General features: G+C 42.8%; 2 protein-coding genes across 2 annotated transcripts in view; one reads left to right on the forward strand and one right to left on the reverse strand.

Annotated features, from left to right (window-relative positions):
- The window catches only part of RGS9BP (regulator of G protein signaling 9 binding protein), a 419,431-nt gene that overhangs the window by 44,363 nt on the left and 357,133 nt on the right, over positions 1-17,935 (forward strand). The gene's annotated exons all lie outside the window — the stretch shown is intronic.
- Positions 9,209-14,396, reverse strand: CLEC3A (C-type lectin domain family 3 member A). The gene is made up of 3 exons (XM_066327311.1): positions 14,229-14,396; positions 12,512-12,592; positions 9,209-9,646 (listed from the first exon to the last, which is right to left on the reverse strand). The coding sequence occupies exons 1-3, from the start codon at positions 14,341-14,343 to the stop codon at positions 9,255-9,257; spliced, it is 588 nt and encodes a 195-aa protein (XP_066183408.1). The 5' UTR covers positions 14,344-14,396; the 3' UTR covers positions 9,209-9,254.

The raw sequence follows: 17,935 nt of genomic DNA on the forward strand, positions 1-17,935 counted from the left end.
ATACAAGTTTCTCATTAATTTATATAAATTTATTTTAATATAAATTGGAATCAAAATAACGCCCCTTAAATTATATACTCTATATGTGAGTTTAAAAGAGTCAACGCTAATAGGTTTGAAAATACAAATACAACTTTCGTACATACACGTTAACCAATACAGTGCTTGAAACTGCCAGGCTCACCACTCCCTCTGTGGTAATTAAAATACCTTCGCTGCGTTTTTTCAGAGTTTTTTCTGAGTCTCCTACGGCCGTAATGTCAGACGTACCACAGGCGCTGGTGCCGCCCTGCGCTGCTGCTGCCCGGTGCTTCGGGCGCGGCCGCGGCCCATCCGCACGGCTCCGGGCACCGCGCCGCTCTCGGGCGGGGACCTCCGTCACCCCCGGGGCCGCCTCCGCGTGTCGCCGGCTCTCCCGGAGCCTCCCCTGCTCCGGCCCCGTGTCCTTAGCTGCCCAGCCCTGTCGCGACAGCGGCACGTCACTCCTCGCGTTGCCCGGTCCCGGGTGCCCGGCAGCCCCTGCCTGTCCCGGCTCCGGCCCGGACGCGGTGTCCCTTCTCGGGGCTGTCGGCAGGGCCCGGACCGCCCCGCCTGGGGCTTGCAGGGCTCATCTCCGCCCAGCGCAGCGCTGCCCAGTGCCTCCGCCTGTTCCCCGCGATCGGCTCTGCGCCCTGCAGGACTGTGTATGGCCTGAGGCGCCACAGAGCAGCCACCAGCACCCCACACACGCAGAGCTGCTGACCTCTGAGCTTACCAAGGACGGGGACTGTATTTGCCTGCATGGTCCCTTGCTTGCTGCACGGTCCCATGCCACGCTTGCACGTCACTGATAGCACACGCCCTTCCCAATGTCTTTACAAGTAATTTGATAGGTGTTGACGTCTTTGAAATGGGTCTTCATGTCTCTATTGACTTTGGGCAGCAGGTTATTTACCAGCCCTGACAGTTTGGCCCCTGAAATAGACAAGAGGGTCTGCACAAGCCTGAACTCCGGGGTCCAGCAGTAGGTTTAAGGGGGGATACGTGTTTCGGAACGGCTTTTCCTTCCTAGTGCCTGGGCCAGTGGGGAAAGGAAGAGGCGGACAGGCGGCCGGGAGTTTGGGATAACAGAAGGCGGTGCCTCTGAAACCCTGAGCGGGAAAAGACCGGGGACGTGTGCCCTGATAGACTATCTCCCTTAATTCGAAAAAAGTTGAAGGGCTCCTCTGTCTCCTTTTTGGACATAAACCTCTGGCGTTTGTGGATTTTCCTGACATAACCAAGCCCCAACGTTTTCAAGGTCCCCCCTCTCAGTGCCCCCCACATCCGTCCCTGTGCTCCCCACGGTGCCGTGTCAGACATCGCCCACGCGAGGCCTCCTGTCCCAGCCGGGGGCATAGTGTGCCCACAGATGGGCAATGGCGATGTCACAGCAGCCCCTGTGACATCAATGCCCAAGGCAGCGTTAAAAGGGCGCTGGGTGCCCGTGTGCCCCGCAGAGGTGACAGGGGCTGCCGCGGCAGGAGCTTGCCGGGGCTGCTGAGGGAGGAGGACAGTGCAGGGGCTCCGAGGCCTCGGCGTGTCCCGCTGTTCCCTCTGGGTTCCCTCTGGGTTCCCTCTGGGTCCGCTCAAGGCTCTCCCAGCGCCGCCCTGGCCCTTTTGGCAAAGGTGCAGCAGGACCCTGCCCGGGGGGCCTCCCCCTGCCCCGTGGCCATGAGGAGGGAGAGCCGCTCCCGCTTTGGGCCCATACGGACCCGGCACCTCCTGCGGCAGGAGCGGCGGGAGGAGAAGCCCTACAGCCGGCCAGAAATCCACCCCAGGACCAGCCGTGTGCCAGCCCCAAGGCTGGGCCCCTCTCACCCGGCACAATAAAGTCCTCTCGTCTGCCCTGGATGATCCCACTCTCATTTGTCAGTCATCCTCCTCTTCCTTTCTCGAGCGCATGGGACCAGTGGATTCTCTTCTTCCCTGGGACTGACCGTCCTTCCCTGTCCTGGCTGGGCTGGGCAGCCTGCGTGGCACTGCTGGGCAGTTCTGCTAGCTGTGAAAAACGAGTTCCACTCTCTCTTTTAAAAATTTATAAGTTTAATAAGAAATTAAGAAAATAGACAATTCAGGAGACAGAATAAGCCAAGCCTCTCGGCCGAGGGGCCTTGGCACAAGGTCTGCCCGTAGCCCATCTCCCCCTTTGGGACTTCTGTCTTTAAGGAGCGCTGTGTTGAATATTCAATAGATGTTAATCAAACATTCTTCTTCTGATCGGTTTTAAGTATTCCTGATAATCTTATCTAATAGATGTATTTTGTGGGTGGCTCCACTCAGTCTGGTTACATGGGTGTAAATTGTCTTCTGAGGTTTTCTGGTTCTTTTCATTTGGATGAGAAAACAGAAAATTAACAGGTTTTTTATGAAGGGTCACAAGGTGACCCCCCCTCCCATAACTTCTGGCTCGGTGGTTTAGACATTACAAAGAAGACATAAAATAAAAAATACCCCAGTCTTAACCCTCTGGTATAATCAGAAAATACACATTCATTACCCTTCTAAACTCTTATTTATAAAGTATAATACAGTATAATTATACATATAGTAGTCATGTTAATATTTGCAAAAAGCCAACAATATAATATGCATTTATAACATAGCTTTGGGGTGCTTCCTGGCCTGGGGAAAGTGCATGGTTCACTGATGTCTTTGGTGGCTCTTCCTGGGCGTTCAGGACTGTTGCTGGGTTTGTGTCCCTGGGCCTGGGAGTGGTTATGGGTTTGGAGATTGCAAACAGGTTTTGGGAATGTGCCTGGCTGTGGTAGTTGTTGCCAGTTAGGGGGGAAACTTCAGGGTTTTGGGGGTATTTGTGTGTCAGATGCATGCTGCTGTGTTCAGGTGTTGCTGCCAGGTGTGGGGTGCATCTGGTTTTGGGGTTTGTTCCTGGATCTGGTGATTCAGCTGAGGTCTAAGGGTTATTTCTGGTTTAGAGGTGCTGCTGTGTTGGAAGCTTTTTAAAGCAGGCTCTGCCCCGGTAGAAGCAAAGCCTGTCCCTGCAGGAGCACCGGCCAGTGCATCCCCTGAGGTGCTGGCCATGCTGTGCTCTCTGGATGGTGTTCCAGCAGCTCAGCTCCCCAGCCACCCCTGAGGAGAGCTGCTGCCCCCGGGGGTTCTGAATTCACCTGCTCTGAGGTGAAATTCTGTCTTTCACTCCTGGAGTACCTTGGGGCAGCGCTCACCTCACTGTCTGCTCTGCCTCGGCAGATAATGGGGCGTTTCTGTCCCGAGTTCACTTCAGAACCACTGCCCTGAATTTCCATCCTGCTGTTGGATTGTTGGTTTTCTGCAGTGGAGTTCTTGTAACACCAGGCAAGGTCTCAGACATTTCCTGTGTTCACCTCAGTTCACCTTTCACTGTCAGCAAGCACTGAACTGGCACAGCCTTGAATCCTCTTCTGGCTTGTTTGTAATATTTTTTTAGCACTTTAGAGACTTTGGAAGTCCTCCTGGAGGAGGTGTCTCATCCATGGCAAAATTGGTTTGAGAATGTGGTTCCTGAGGATCAGAAGCAGTCTTGACAGCACCCTGTCTCTGCCTTTTGTATTTCAATTCTTTAACAAACCAAGCCATTTTCATCCATTTTGATTTCCAAAATCCTTTCAGCAGGTGCCCAGCCTACAATGCAGTGCATAATGCTTTGCTTTATGACACATTTCTCTTTGAAGATATGTTTACATATGAAAATGCTCTGGGTAAAAAAACATGCAACTTTATTTACAAACCCACCAAATAATGAAGAAATTGCAACAGATAAATGTCATAATATTTGTTTCATATTTTCAGAATTTCTTCCCTCCTCTCAAAAACCCTGGTTCACTTAGGGTTACCAATTAACACAACCAGACTTAAGACTACTACAAGTTTTCATGTAACCACTTAGAAGAGCTGTCAGTGTTTATCTGAGACCATTTTCTGCTTGCCATCTGCTTTCAAGACTGCAGTTTGCAATTGGGCAGTAGTGTTAGCCTCAGCTGTGTGTTCAGAGTTTGGCTTTACTACCCACTGACAACACAAAACCCTGTCAAGTCTCAGGCTGGAGCAATCTTGAGACAAAATCAGGTAACAGCATGGGATGTGCTTGTAAGCTCCATATCCTGGTGAATTGGTAGTATCCTGGTGAATTTTCTTTATTACTACAAAGAAAATATTTCTAACGAATTCTACAAAAATACTTTAGTGAAGTTTTTATTTTTCCACAGGCTGGCTGCTGAATTATTAATAAAAACAAAACTTATTGAAGTCAGAGAAGTTAGTGCAGTATGGAATGCAGTAAATTTATTTTTACATATTCTGAAAAGTCTAGGCCTGATTCTGCTTTTGCTATTAACAGTTAACATAGTGACATTTCACTTGTGAGGGATTTGAATCCACCTTGCATTTTCAAATAATTTAAGTAATGTATTTGCATAAAGAAATACCATAGGTCATTCTGCACCCCCTCTTGTTTCCATTTGGATCACCATGCACTGATTATCTGTTGATCTTTCTTTTCTTTCTGTCTCTCTCTGAATCTCTGTCATGCCAGTGAAGCACATCACATCTGGTTTGCAGTTGTAACTTTATTTCCTTGGTAAGACTGTGGGAATTCTTCCCCTATGCATGTTACATAAAACTCAGTGGACTATTTTATGGACCTCCAGCTAGTTCTTGTTCTGCCTGAAAATTAAGTTGAATTCAGTAAGAGGCTACCGTTACATTCATTTACATTCCTGATATCTACTGATCTTGTAATTCAGTAACAAAAAACCCAATCACAGTTGCCTAATCTGCTAACTTAATTTTAAGATGATCTAATTTTTTTTAAAAAAAGCATTCATGGAAGTGCAAATTAATGGCTGCATTGGATTTCATTCCAGCTGGTACATAATGACCTGGGAAACACAGTGCATTGGTACGTCTCTACCAGAGAAAAAATTTTCCAGTGGCTAGAATATCATGTTGGCACCAAGTAGCTGGACTTTGAAAAGGGCTCAGTTACTGAGGATTGAAGACTGTTGGACCTTGGGTCTTAGATCTGAATGTACTCCTTAAAACCTGGTCATGAGTTCCCTTGAAAGTCTTGCTTTGACTGCACACAATGTTTGATTTAAGGTGTTGACCTTTCCTTACTGAATGAGAATATATATATATTCTGTGGGTTTGAAGAGGGACCGAAGGGAGAGTTATGTTCAAAAATAATCTGTGCTTGTGCAGCCTTTAAAAATGAAAAATACATCTTTTAAGAGTAATGGTTAACAATGTGCTGTCATTACTCATTTTTAAATTGCTTTTCTTGGCACAAATATTTCTATGCTGAACCCCCTATTCCATAGTTGGAGAGAATCTAGCATTTTAACTCTTTGATCAAAGTCAGAGAACTCTTCACAATTATTCTGTCTTTGATGGCAACAAGAAACTCCCAAAGTATGTTAATAAATATCTCCAAACACACAGTTCTGTAGCCCTAAGCTGCACGCAATCCTCTAATGGGGATCCTCAGCTGCAAATATTCAGCAAGCATTGGAATACTCAAATGTAGCGCATAACACTGTTAAAACGCAGATCTCAGCCCTCTCACCTAAAGATCATATTCCTGAATGTTTTTCACATGATTCATTAGCTCCTAACATAAATTGTCATCCCTTTGGGAGAAGAGCTTGGTAAGGCACTATTTAATTTTTCCTCAGTGAAAGTCAGCTGTGTCTTGATCTTATAGATGAATGAAGGCCCAGCCCTGTTTCCTGACACAAGAGTGGAGCAGAGATGCCTGTGGGGTGTAAATACTCTGCCAAGCAACGGGGAGGCAAGAAGCACAGGTAAGAGAAGAAGGGGTTCTTAACTGCAGCAAAGTTTGCTGTATCATGACAAAAAGAAGGTACTAAAATCACCTTTTAATACTACTCAGTTGGCATGGTGGCTAAGGGAGACTTGTGATCAGTTTTCTTTTCTTTCATTTTTTTTTTATTTGACCACAAAACCCATTCTTCACCCAGCTCTACTAATGAGCTTCTTTCTCCAAGGTTTTGTACTGTGCATAATGAAGAACATCTGTACCTCGAGTAAAGCTTGACATTTCCCTGCCTATTCACCAAAGGCCTTTTTCACTTATTTCAATGCAACACTACAAGCGCAATGCCTGGGAAAGAAAACTGGAGGAGTCTCCAGAACATTCTATTCTGATCACCTTCCCTCCATATTTCAGTAGAATTACCCAATTCATATGGTAATAATTTCCTTCTAATCAGTGTTTCCTATGCAACCTTGTTTATTCACTCCTACTTATTCCCACTTCCTGCTTTGCCAAGAAAGCCAAATGAGACTTTTGGGGGCATTTGTCTTTTAGGACACTAAGAACAGATTAATCATGCTGACAGCATGCTGACAAAAGGATTGTCTTCATTAATTAACACTTAAAAATAAAATGTTAAAGGTTTCAGAGCTCTTAATGTATTCCTTAGTAAACAGTTATTACATGGACCAGCCAACCAATAAATTGCTTATACCTAGAAAAAGCTTTGCTGTTGGGCTTAGAGCACTTCTTAACCTTTCTGAAAACCAAGGGCCACCTACTATCCTGAGCAAAATGCAAAATGATTGCCTAGTCCTGTGGAAATGGAGTATTTTGTACCTCATTGCCATAATGTTTCATATGAGTTTATTATATTTTTATTATTCATACTAACATATCTCTTTTTATTTTGCCTTGATTGTTTGGTCATGTGCATAGGATTGGTTTTTTTGAAAGGGGAGAGACCATTTTGCAGCCTACTTGGTGGTGTCTGGCAAACCATCAGAGTTCAGGTTGAGGTATAGTGATTCATGGGATGCACTGCTCAGGTAGGGTGCTATTAGCAACTTCTTCATTAACTCTTCCTAGAAGTTCCTCATTGACTTAGGCTGTATCATTAACATAACTGAACTGCTGCATACACACACATGGGAACAGGTACAGTTTATATCTCTGAAGAAACAATCTAATTTTATTTTAGCACTAGTAGAATTTCAAGTTTCATAGGGCATCTAATGAAGACTGAAAAATCTGGATTTAAAATTTTGAAAAAAGGCAGCAAAGCTTTTCTCTGGTGGGCAAAGACTAAATCAAGTCTCCTAATGCCCCATGTATGTTAGCAAGATCCAGTGGATGCTACTTAATTACCATATATTGGCAAATATATTTAATATTTTTATATAAAATTATAGTGCTGTGCAGGCAAAATTCTGGGAAGGTTTATATGCTTATAAAACTTCTGTGAGCCCGTTGTCTTCCATTCATCGCAGTGTTTCTACAGGAGAGAATAGAAAGGAAAGCTGAAGATCTTTTCTTCATTACCTGTCTCTGATCTCAAGTGCTCCATGTGGATTCCAGGATTCCACAATGCCATCTGGGCTGATCCCAAGAACTCAGCTGGATTCTCCCCAAGAATCTCATCCACTGTCACAGGGTTGCTTTTATTGCTGGTCTCAAGATGATAAATGTTCTCTTACAGGATCACCCGGAAAGTATTTTTTAAAAATTAGATGTTTATGTGATTATTTTACATCTTGTAGGGAAACTCCATGAAGTGGCTCACATTCTTTATAATGGGTAAACCAGCAAAGCAGCCAATGAAAATGTAGTTCTGTGCCAGTTAAGCAAGGTATGGAATTTGCAGGGAATTTTCAGTTTGACTGTAGCTGCAAGGATATGCTGAGGTACTGACTTATTTCAGACAAATCAGAGGTTAAGAAGCCTTATAGACTTTTAATCATATACAAATATAGGTAACAAAGATTTTTATCCCAACCTTAGCAGATGCTGGTAGATTTTGAAAGAAAATTTGATGTATTTGGGACCTTTTTGCTGCTCTATTTCAACTTGGAAGTAAATGAGAGAATTCAGAATCAGGCTATTTTAGAAATACATTAAGTGTTGGAAAATGAATTTAAATGCAACACATTACAGATGCCTTGAGCAGTTAGATTTTATACAGCTTTTGGGCTGTATTATACAGCAGGGATCCAACTTTTATCCTTTGGTAAGTACAATAGTACTTGCAAGTACTTTGGTAAGTAAAATAGTAGGAAAAAAGTACCCTTTTTGAATCCTCAAGAAAAGCCCTATGAAGAATGGCCTTCACATGGGTGCATAAGCTGTCAAAAATACTACAACAATTAAATATTGGTAATTGCAAATTTATTGCATAATTTAAGAAAATCTTGCACGTTTAATAGATAAGGAATAGGATTTATCCACCAAGCAGCAATATATTTAAATATTTAAATGAAATGAGAGAAACTGCTATTTATGACATGAAGGCAAATCTCTTCAGAACAGCCAAAAGCAGCCAGCGTGTTTTACTTCATTTTCAAATGTCAGGTGTTAAATTGGAACATTTGCATGTGGTCTGGCCCCACTCTCCTGTTCCCGTGGGGTTTGCTGCCCTTCCCGTGGGAGAGGTGGGTAAGTGGGAATGCTGTGCCAGAAAGGAGCTCCTGTCTCCCTCCTGGAGCTTTCAGCTCTCTGTGAATGGCAGAGCCTGTCTGAGCCTGCAGGAGACCACGCTTAGCAAGGCTTGACACAGCAGAGTTTGATCTAGTCCTGGGCTGGTTTCTTCTGTGAGAATGTTCCAAATGACATTGCATATTTAACCATAATTGAGACATTTAGAGGCAAACATGCCTAGACTAACTGATGTTTTAAATCAGCTACTGCCCCCTTTTCTAGCAGTGTATCCCTGTGAACTGCATGTAGTTAAATAATTAACATCAGATTTTTCTGTTTCGTTCAGCATTCTTAACCCATAGGTAAAACTCTTGGCCACAGATTATTCCAGTGAAACTCATTAGAGGATGATGGTTGTTTTTCACAGGAGCTCACATAATCTCGAAGTCACTCTTATACTTTAGAACAGAGAGGATCCCTATTGCTCATATTGGAAAAGGTTACCATGCAGCAGTATTTTCTAATTAAAGTACAGAAATAGGAGGTGAACCCAGCAACCCAAACGGCAGGCTTAAGTATTATGCCAAAATATGATACAATGTAGGCCAAAACATAATATATATCTCTGTACATAATGAGAGTACAAACTAAACATTTTTAGTATATGAATAGAAAATAAATTAACAGAGAAAACTTGTGTTTCAGGAAAAAGTGAGTTCAAGGCAGGAGAGGGATAGTTTTAACTTACCACTCTCTAAGTGGGAGGGGTTACTAAGCAAAAGTGTGTGTTGATAACCAGAAACACGGCCATGGTCTTTTGTGTACGTAATTACGGGATCAGGAATTCACACACGTATCTCTTGGCAGTGCGGCAGACTTCATCCACCCACTTGCCCTGGGATGACTGAGACAAAAAGACACAGTTCTCACGCTTGCCCCCGTTGGGCTGGGCACGGTCCCAGTTGAAGTACTGCAGAGCCATGCCATTGACATCAACAAACCTGCCCTCATTGACCATGTCAGTGACCCCCAGCCAGAACTCGGACACTCCGGGCACACTCTTCTTGCCATAATCTCGAAGGATGTTTGTCTCCTCGTTATTCCTCGGGATGGCCAATGTCCCCCCCTTGGTTATGCAGTCTTCATTGGCTTCATGGAAGTGTTTGGTGCTTTCTGACATGAGGTAGCACTTCTTGTGGGCCTTGGTCCCACGAAGACACACTGTGAACAGAGAGGAGTTTACACCTTCAGTACAAGTGTGGGCCTCAGCTTTCAGTAATGGCTCTCCAAATGATAATTTTCCAAAAGCACGTTGAAACTTGAGCAGACAAACGCTTCAGCAAGTGAAAGGCTTTTGACTCCATGGAGTAGGCCTGAAATTTGGGGTAAGGTCAGACTTACCTGCTGGTGCTCCAGTTAATGTAGGACCCTGTGTGCAGGCAGCACATCTGCATGCCTTTGGGAACAGACTGCTAAAATATAACCAGGCCTGCTCTCAGTGCCCCAGTTACCAAACAGTCCTGCTTTCACACCTTTTCTACCTTACTTCACCAGTCTTGAAACTGATGGAATGGATGAGGTGAGGATGTTTTGTTGCCAGGTATGGTTATCAGGAAATCTGTATTTGGCTTTGTAGCAGAGACAGATCTAAATGTAAAAGTAAATTTTTACATCTTATTGAAGCTCAGTTTCCAGCAAGCAAAGGCAGGACAGAAATGTGCTGTATTAAATGTGTCCTGCTGACCAGGAAAATATTGACTTGAAATTCATAATACAAAACTCTGAGTGATTAATAAAGGTGTAATTCTACCTGTAGAAGATTGCATATTCACCTCCCTTGGTATTAATTTATTTTCTTTCCAGCGAAGTCTCCCCCTTCAAACTCTGAATCCAAATGAGGTAAAGTGACTTATAAGTGCTTTTAAAAACACTTATTACTGAGTTTACATGACAATCTGGACCCAATCTTCTAAACATTTGAATTTATAAATCTGTTTGCTTTTACTGCTGCTAAGGAAGTCTTGATGTAAAGTCCTAATGGACCAGAGGGTTAATTTGGCAGCTGCTCTGTCACTGGAATTCCCTTGCAGAGCTGCTGCTGGGGTTGCTCCAGCCTGACGTCTTTAGGGGCAGAAACATAGGAAGGAATCCTTAAACTTTGTCTTCCAGCTCTCCTAATTCAAATATGTGAAAAACTGATTCTCCCAAGACAAGCAATGATGGCATGATGCTGTTGTACACCACAACGACACAAGACTCCGACTTCAGAACGCTGAAAATTACTCCTCTATTTTTGGGATGTATCTCCCTTTTATACTATTCTACACAGACCAATTTGGTGAAACAAAGACAAACCTCTTCAATTACACTGGTCAGACCAAAGGGACATCAAGAAGAAGTCCCTCCTAGGGAAAAGAATGAAAACATAGTACAGTTACAAAAACATTTCTCGTTTACAGGAAATTCCCTGGGAAAAGAATTTCAGAAAACCAAAACATCTCAGGCATGAAATCAGGGCTACAATGGCAAGATGAACCCTTCTTGGTGGAGTGTTTCTTCTGAGGTAAGGAAGGACCAAAAGCCTGGAATAGACTCCTGTGACAATTATTTTTAGAGTTCTGGAGGTTATTACTTGCAGATTATTTCATTTATTGCTTAAGCTCATCTTGTACATATGTGTATCTTCTGTCCTGATGTTTTCTACAATCCACTTCTAATTCCTGTCATTTGTTCTTGTAAAAAATAGGTCTCTGATCAACAGGATATGGAAGTCACTTTGGACCACATTCTATGTCTCAAGTTTTTAGTATTTCCAGTTGTATTCACTGCATTCCTTAGCTGCATTTTCAGAGTCATAAATTTCTGTTAGGGTTTAACCTTCAAATTTTAAACCTTCAAATGGCCAGAGTAATTAACCTAATTATTAAATGTGTAATGCTTTAGCAAACTTATATTTATGGGAAAGATCAGAGAGGTGTTACTTCAGCAATGCTGCAGCAATGATAAGGACTGGATGTCTTTAGGGAAAAAGGATGTACTGCAAAAAAAAAAAAGGTATGTGGCAACATTTCACATATCACTCTATCTAGAAAGAAGGCCCAGGATGTTCAAGCAAAAGAAGAAATCAGATTTTTAAGGTGTGTCTTGGAAATATCCATAAGCTAAAAATGGAGCTCCTTTTTCCAGTTGTTACAAGGACATTAACAAAGACAGTCATAGCTGGGGGTGTGATAGGTGTCTTTTTGCCAGATTTGGAATCCAGTTGCACAGTGTGGGTTATAAATTTAGAATAAAGCTCAAAATAAGTTTTGAGGAGAGAAAGGCTCCCAGTACTGGTTTCATTTCTAAGCCACTGCATGCTTCCTCCCAAGCTCCTTCTGGAAGCAACACAAGAATTACTTTTAAACAAGCATTACTTGTCTAGCACAGGCTCCCTCTTTTAAGAAACTTCTAAAGCCTTCTTATAAGACATTTGAAATAAAAATATTTTGTAAAGCCTAAAAACCTGCATGTAACCCAAGACACAAAACTGAACAACCCAGATATTACCATCCCTAAGGAAAAGATGTTTTGTTTCATGAGAATGATGTCATTTCCTCTGTAATGTCCTCTCGTACACGTTTAAATGCCAGGTTTTGTGTCAACAGCTGTGAAAAAGCACAACTGTCTAGTAGGTGTGTGTTTACCCTTCTTATTTTGTTTGGAAATTTCCATCTGGTTATTTAAATACTTAAAGAACTCTGCATGTTGGTCCAGAATATTTCTGAACTCACAGTGGATATAACTTTGAAGTTTTATGGCAACATTCACATTTGAGTATGTGTTCATATCAAAGCTGGGCACTTAACTCTCCAACCACCAAAATTTCTTGCTGTCAGTGAAGAATCACCACTCATTCCCCATTAGTGAACAGATTTCACTTGAATGCTTCCTTCAACACTTGTCTGTCTGGTAAAGCTATGGTACACCATACTTTGATGGGGCTGTACTCCTCAGTCATAAAATCCCATTAAAGAGAGGGATGGGAGTGAAGAGGAGAAGCAGTGCAAACTTTTGGAAGCCACTGACCAGCATAAGCTGCTTTACCTGTCTGGAGTGCTTGTATTTCCTTCAGAGCATTTACTTCTCGCCACAATTTGTCAATCTGGGTCTTCAGCTCATCTTTTTCTTGCACAAAAAGAATATAGAGAAATTAACAGATATGCACACAGTAAAAAAAAAATAAAAAATTTAAAGCTGTTTCAAAATATCATGGGTTGCTGCATTGCTGAGATGCATTTTGATTCTTTTTTAAGGTTTGTCCCTAATTAAATCATTCATCTAGGATTCCTATAAAAAACACGAGGAACCCATCTTTACCTTTCCTTGTCACATTTGATCATGGATGTCACCCTAAAACTGTTTGAAAATCATGGATTGTTGCTGGTAATCATGATTTAGTGAGCTGGTATCTAATTTACAGAAAATGTCCCTTTTTCTTTTGAACCTGTACACTCTGGTGTATGAACATGAGATACAAAAAATAGCAGGACACAAGTTGTGTTTCTTCAAAGAAATGTTATTTCTGTGAGCATGGAAGTTTCACACAGCTCTTGTCTTAGCAGAGGGAGGAGCAACAAATAAACCCCAACCTGACAGTCTGAATGTTGCAGATGTGCTTGCTGAGTTGCACTCTCTACTTCCCAGGATTAGCCTCCCTCTGTCCCGCAGTAGAGAGAGGGCCTGGGGACTTGAGTTACACAAAATCACTCTGAATCAGCATCTCGTAGCACTTAAAAAAGCACCAAGAATATGATGGGACAGGGAAAGAAGCTAACTTGCACATAACTCCATTTTTGTGTCCTCTTCTCCATTTTTTAAAAATCATTATAATGTCTTTCAGTGCTCCTTACTTCCCCAAGGCAGAGTTCTCTGTTCTCCAGTCAGTGCTGCATTGTACTGACACAAAAATATGTATAAGCAGCCTGTCCTTAGGACCCCTAAGCTTAAAACCCCAGAGATCCCAAAAGAGAAGGTAGTGTCTAAAACTGTGTGGCTCCAGGGCAGCTCAGTGTTTTTGTACAATGTCTTTATCAAAGCCATAGTTTTTTAATTAACTAGGAGTTCAAATATTTGCCATTAGTGAGCCACCATTATACCTGCTTTTATTAGAAATAAGTCTTTAAATTAAATACACAGGCATTTCTAAGCAACACCCTGTGGTTTTGTATTTACTCTGTAAGCTTTGCTGTGGGAACTGATGCTTTATCTTTTCCTGCTAATTCATTGATGTTGACCTGCTAATTAGTGTGACTTGCCATTTCACAGGACTTTTCATACAAGTGGAATAATACTCCATAAAGAGTTGGTAGGCATTTTGTTAAAATTAGGAAATGGTACAAAAATCTGAACAATAATCCTTGGAGACTGAATATTTGTGTTTGTTTCCCCCATACACAGGAATTTCCATTTTTCTGATCTTAGTCAATATAACTACATAACTAAGAATGATCAGCCAGAGTCCTCTCTCAGCTGTACCTGTGAGTTCTAAATAATGTTGACAGAGGTGAACAGCCAGAACAGAGCAATATATTTGCAGCTGTTATACAGCTCTATTTCCATAATTCGTTCTGGCACCTTATTTGTGGCTTTGCTAACTCACATAAAAATATTTAAAAGACAGATATAATATAGACTCAAGTCTCCTTTACAAATAAACATTTGTGTAATGTTAGTTTCTGGTTCATGTAATAATATTTAAAGTACACAGTAAATTTACATAATCTATAAGCTTCTATCCCTCCTCCCAGTTCAGACCCAGTACCTTTCACTCTGCGTTTGCTGTGCTTCCTGGCTTTGAATTTGGAAGCCTGGCTGAGGGTCTGATCCAGCAGTAGTAAGCTTATGAGTAGAAAAATCCTCAGTCCAGTTTGTGCCATGTCTCTTTAAAAGACCCTAAGAAGGAGCTTGAAGAGATTCCCTTTAGCAGCTGTGGGAGAGGTCACCCAGACCCATCTCAGCACTGCCTGGGGTCAGCTTTATAAGGTGTGCTGGCAGCCTTGGCTGGGCTCCTCGCTTATGAAATGTGCTTAGTGCCGAGCTGGCTGTAGCATGAGAACACCCCCTTGTTCTCACATCCCATCTGAAAGTGCTGTTTCCATTCTGAGCTCGGCTGGCCCAGCCCTGAACACTGCACCGATTGCCTCACCCGTAAGCGCCACATCTCCTGTGTGAGCACCACAGCCAAAACCTATGGAAAACCAGACGGGTGTTTGTGCCCTGCCAGCCTCGAGGAGGGACAGCCAGAGCATTTCCACAAGTGTCAGAGGCTCGCCCAGCATGGCTCTGCCCCAGCCTGGTTAAGTCATGACAGTGAAGTCATGACAGCTTCCACTGAAGCAAAACCAGGATGCTGCTCCCTCAGTAAATGCAAACACTGCAACTACAAACCCATACTGAGGATAAATATATTAAAATCACATTATGCGAGGAGTACATTTATTGGCTTATGAAGAGTTAATAAAAGCCTGATAGATATTACTGCATTTCTGGTTGAGAACAGCAATCAGCAGGGTTTAGCCAGAGGAGCAAAAGGTAGCAATGCTCTTCCAAAGGTTCCCAGGTGAACCTTTGAACTGGGAACTGAACTGTGGGGTCAGAGAAAAAGTAAAACACAAGGTGCTTGAAGCAGGACAGTGTCTCCCTGGAGTCTGGAGAACTCTCTGAGTTTGAAAACCTTTCATTTGCCCTTGGGCTCTGTGGACTTCTGTGGGGCTGCCTTTAATTGGGATTGCTATGTGAAGTAGAACCTCTCCCTGATTTTGGTGAACAAATGAAATTGTCACAAAAATATTCCCATCCATCACACTTTTTCTTTTTTCCTTTTTCTTTTTCCCTCATTAAAAGAGGGTTTTATTAAAATGTGGTCGCTAAAGTCATTGCTGGGTGCTGGCTGGTGCAGTTCATGTCAGAGCTGTTCTTCCTGACATCCCTTGGCCATCCCTGCCTTGATTACATGCTGCTCACATTGCTGACATTTTTTTTTATCAGGACTGTAAGATCAAGGGACTTACTACATTATTAAAAGAAATCTGGGATTTAGGAACATGCTGGTGTACTCCATGAATTCTTACTGGCTTTTTCCAACCCCCACTAAGGCACCTCAGTACTTCCAGTGCAAACCACACGTGCCCTGCCTGTCCTGGACACCTTTAAACAACTCCCTGTATTCTCATATTCTGTAAGTAGCAAACATCTCTTAACCACTAGCTAAGAAACTTTCCATAACTGAATCCTGATTTGATCAAACTTTGCTCCAGTGGTGCTGCTCCAAAATACTGAAGTATTAACATACATGGTGTAGGGAAAATTCTGGATCAACATTGCTCAGTCCTCAGAGTTTTTTTGGAGCACAGCACGCCAGAGATGGCTGTTGTGGGTCCCCTCCATGCAGAACTGCCCAAAACATCTCACACAGCTGCAAATTTTAGCCCATGGTAAAGGGCTGGCATTCCAATTAACACACCAGAACTGAAATGTGAGCTGGCAGAGAGGAAAATAAGGAGTTTTACAAGGGTCTAGTTCAAGATTTAATCTGTCCTTTACTAAGTTCAGGCTTGATCCATACTTTTTTCCCAATGGTGTTGGGGCATCAATATAAGCTAATTAAGGGCAGATGGCTGAATCAATAACTGCCTCCAGTTAGTTTTTCACTCAGTGCCTTCTCAGATCTTGTGGAATTGCACATGAAGATGATCCGGAACCGCTGCAGCTTTCAACCTGACAAATAAACCTGTGCTCATTTCAGGTTGTCTTGCTAAGGAAGCTGCAAACCCCTGGAGCTGTTTCATGTGGAGCTTAACTGTCCCACAGGCTTCGGGAGAGGCTGGAGCAGTGGCTGGGTCAACAGGCCTTTAGTGTGTGTTCAGGGTCTCAGTACCAGAATGGATTTGTTCCTGCCCCAAGGAACTTGAGCTTGCTAACACAGGCTCCTTTTCTTCCTGTGAAATGAGTCTGACAGAGAAAGATTTGTACTCTGCTGGGGCAGCACACAAGTCACTAGAAACAGATAAAGAAAACATGGATTTGGTATTCTGACAGTTCTTGGCCAAGAGCCTGAGTGAAAAACTGCTTTTTGGAGTACGCTGTGTAATGTCCTTTCAAAAACAGGACCGAAATTCTGTTTTGAAAGCTTAATCCCCCTCATTCAGTATTTTCTCTGACCGTTTTGCCAGTCTGCAAGTAACTCAGCTGGACTTCACTTCTAAAAATTAAATCACAAAGCTACCCTTGCAGCTGCTGGGATAGACCACAAGGATATAGGGGCTAGAATTCCTCTGCAGTACCCAAGAAACAGCTTCCACATTTATGACTAACCTATAGCAACTGGGGAAGCAGGTTTAACTTCTTGGGTATGGTGTGTGGGCAGGAGAACAGTCAAAATATGCTGCTGGGAAGATGTAACCTGGCAGTGCTCCTGTGAGGAGGCAGGAAATGGAGCCACACAGGAGAATCCCTGAAGTGAGTACCTGGGCTGTGCATGGGCTTGAAATCACCACTATAATGTCATTTAGAGGTGGATTTTTTCTTTTACTGGCAGTTACAGTAATATGATATAACCCACGGAGTGAACACAATAATACACTGATAGAAGTAATTTTTCCTGAAACAAATGATACCCCTTTCCTTATCAGAATGTACTATATAGACATAAATATTCTCTTTGCTTTAGAGCTTCCTCCAGACTAGGATGGGATTGTTGTTTTTTTTACTTTTTATTTTTTATTTACACCACTCCAGTAGAACTTGTGCATGCAAACAGAATTTTGTTTTCTCTTGAAGTGCTCAGCCCACTTCGAGGCACTCTTGGGGTGCTCTGATAAGAAACATCTTGTAAAAGCCAGAGTTGCTGTGCTACAGTGTCACTTGGGGTTTTGGCTCCCATCTCCCCACCTCATTCCATTTGCTTTCAGACAACTAGACCATTCAGAGCATAAACATCCTTTGGTAAAAGGCTTTTTTTAGTTTCTCCACAGAGACTCTTCAAGGTAAAAACTCTGTTTCCTTCAGAGACAGTTCTACCTTTATATGCTCCTGTAAACTGGCTCAGGAAGTCTTCATACAGCAGTTTTTTTCCTCTCCATTCTGAGCCATCCCTGGGTTTATGGAAAGAACATGCAATCAGGCACAGAGTATGAGAAGCCAGTGTGGATGAGGACTGGCTGCTGAGCTCCTGAAATAGGTCTGGCTGAAGATGTACAACAGCAGTTGTAAAAAATAGCTTTAAAAAGATTTAGTGCTTCTGGTCTGTTGGGAAGTGAACTGCTCACACATTGCCAGTAGATTGTCTGTGTTTTACTGAGACCTACAGTCAGTCCCCTTGTGCTCCAGAGCTAACTGTGCTGTGGGATGTTTGACCAAATGGGAAATGGATGGGCTGTATCTGCTCCTGGAATCAGAGCAAACTCTGTTCTTCTTGCAGCATTTCAGCTCCAGAAAATTCAGCTCAGCTTTAAGAAAATTGAGCCATTT

Source organism: Sylvia atricapilla, chromosome 12 (assembly GCF_009819655.1).
Source record: "Sylvia atricapilla isolate bSylAtr1 chromosome 12, bSylAtr1.pri, whole genome shotgun sequence".
Lineage (NCBI taxonomy): Eukaryota > Metazoa > Chordata > Aves > Passeriformes > Sylviidae > Sylvia > Sylvia atricapilla.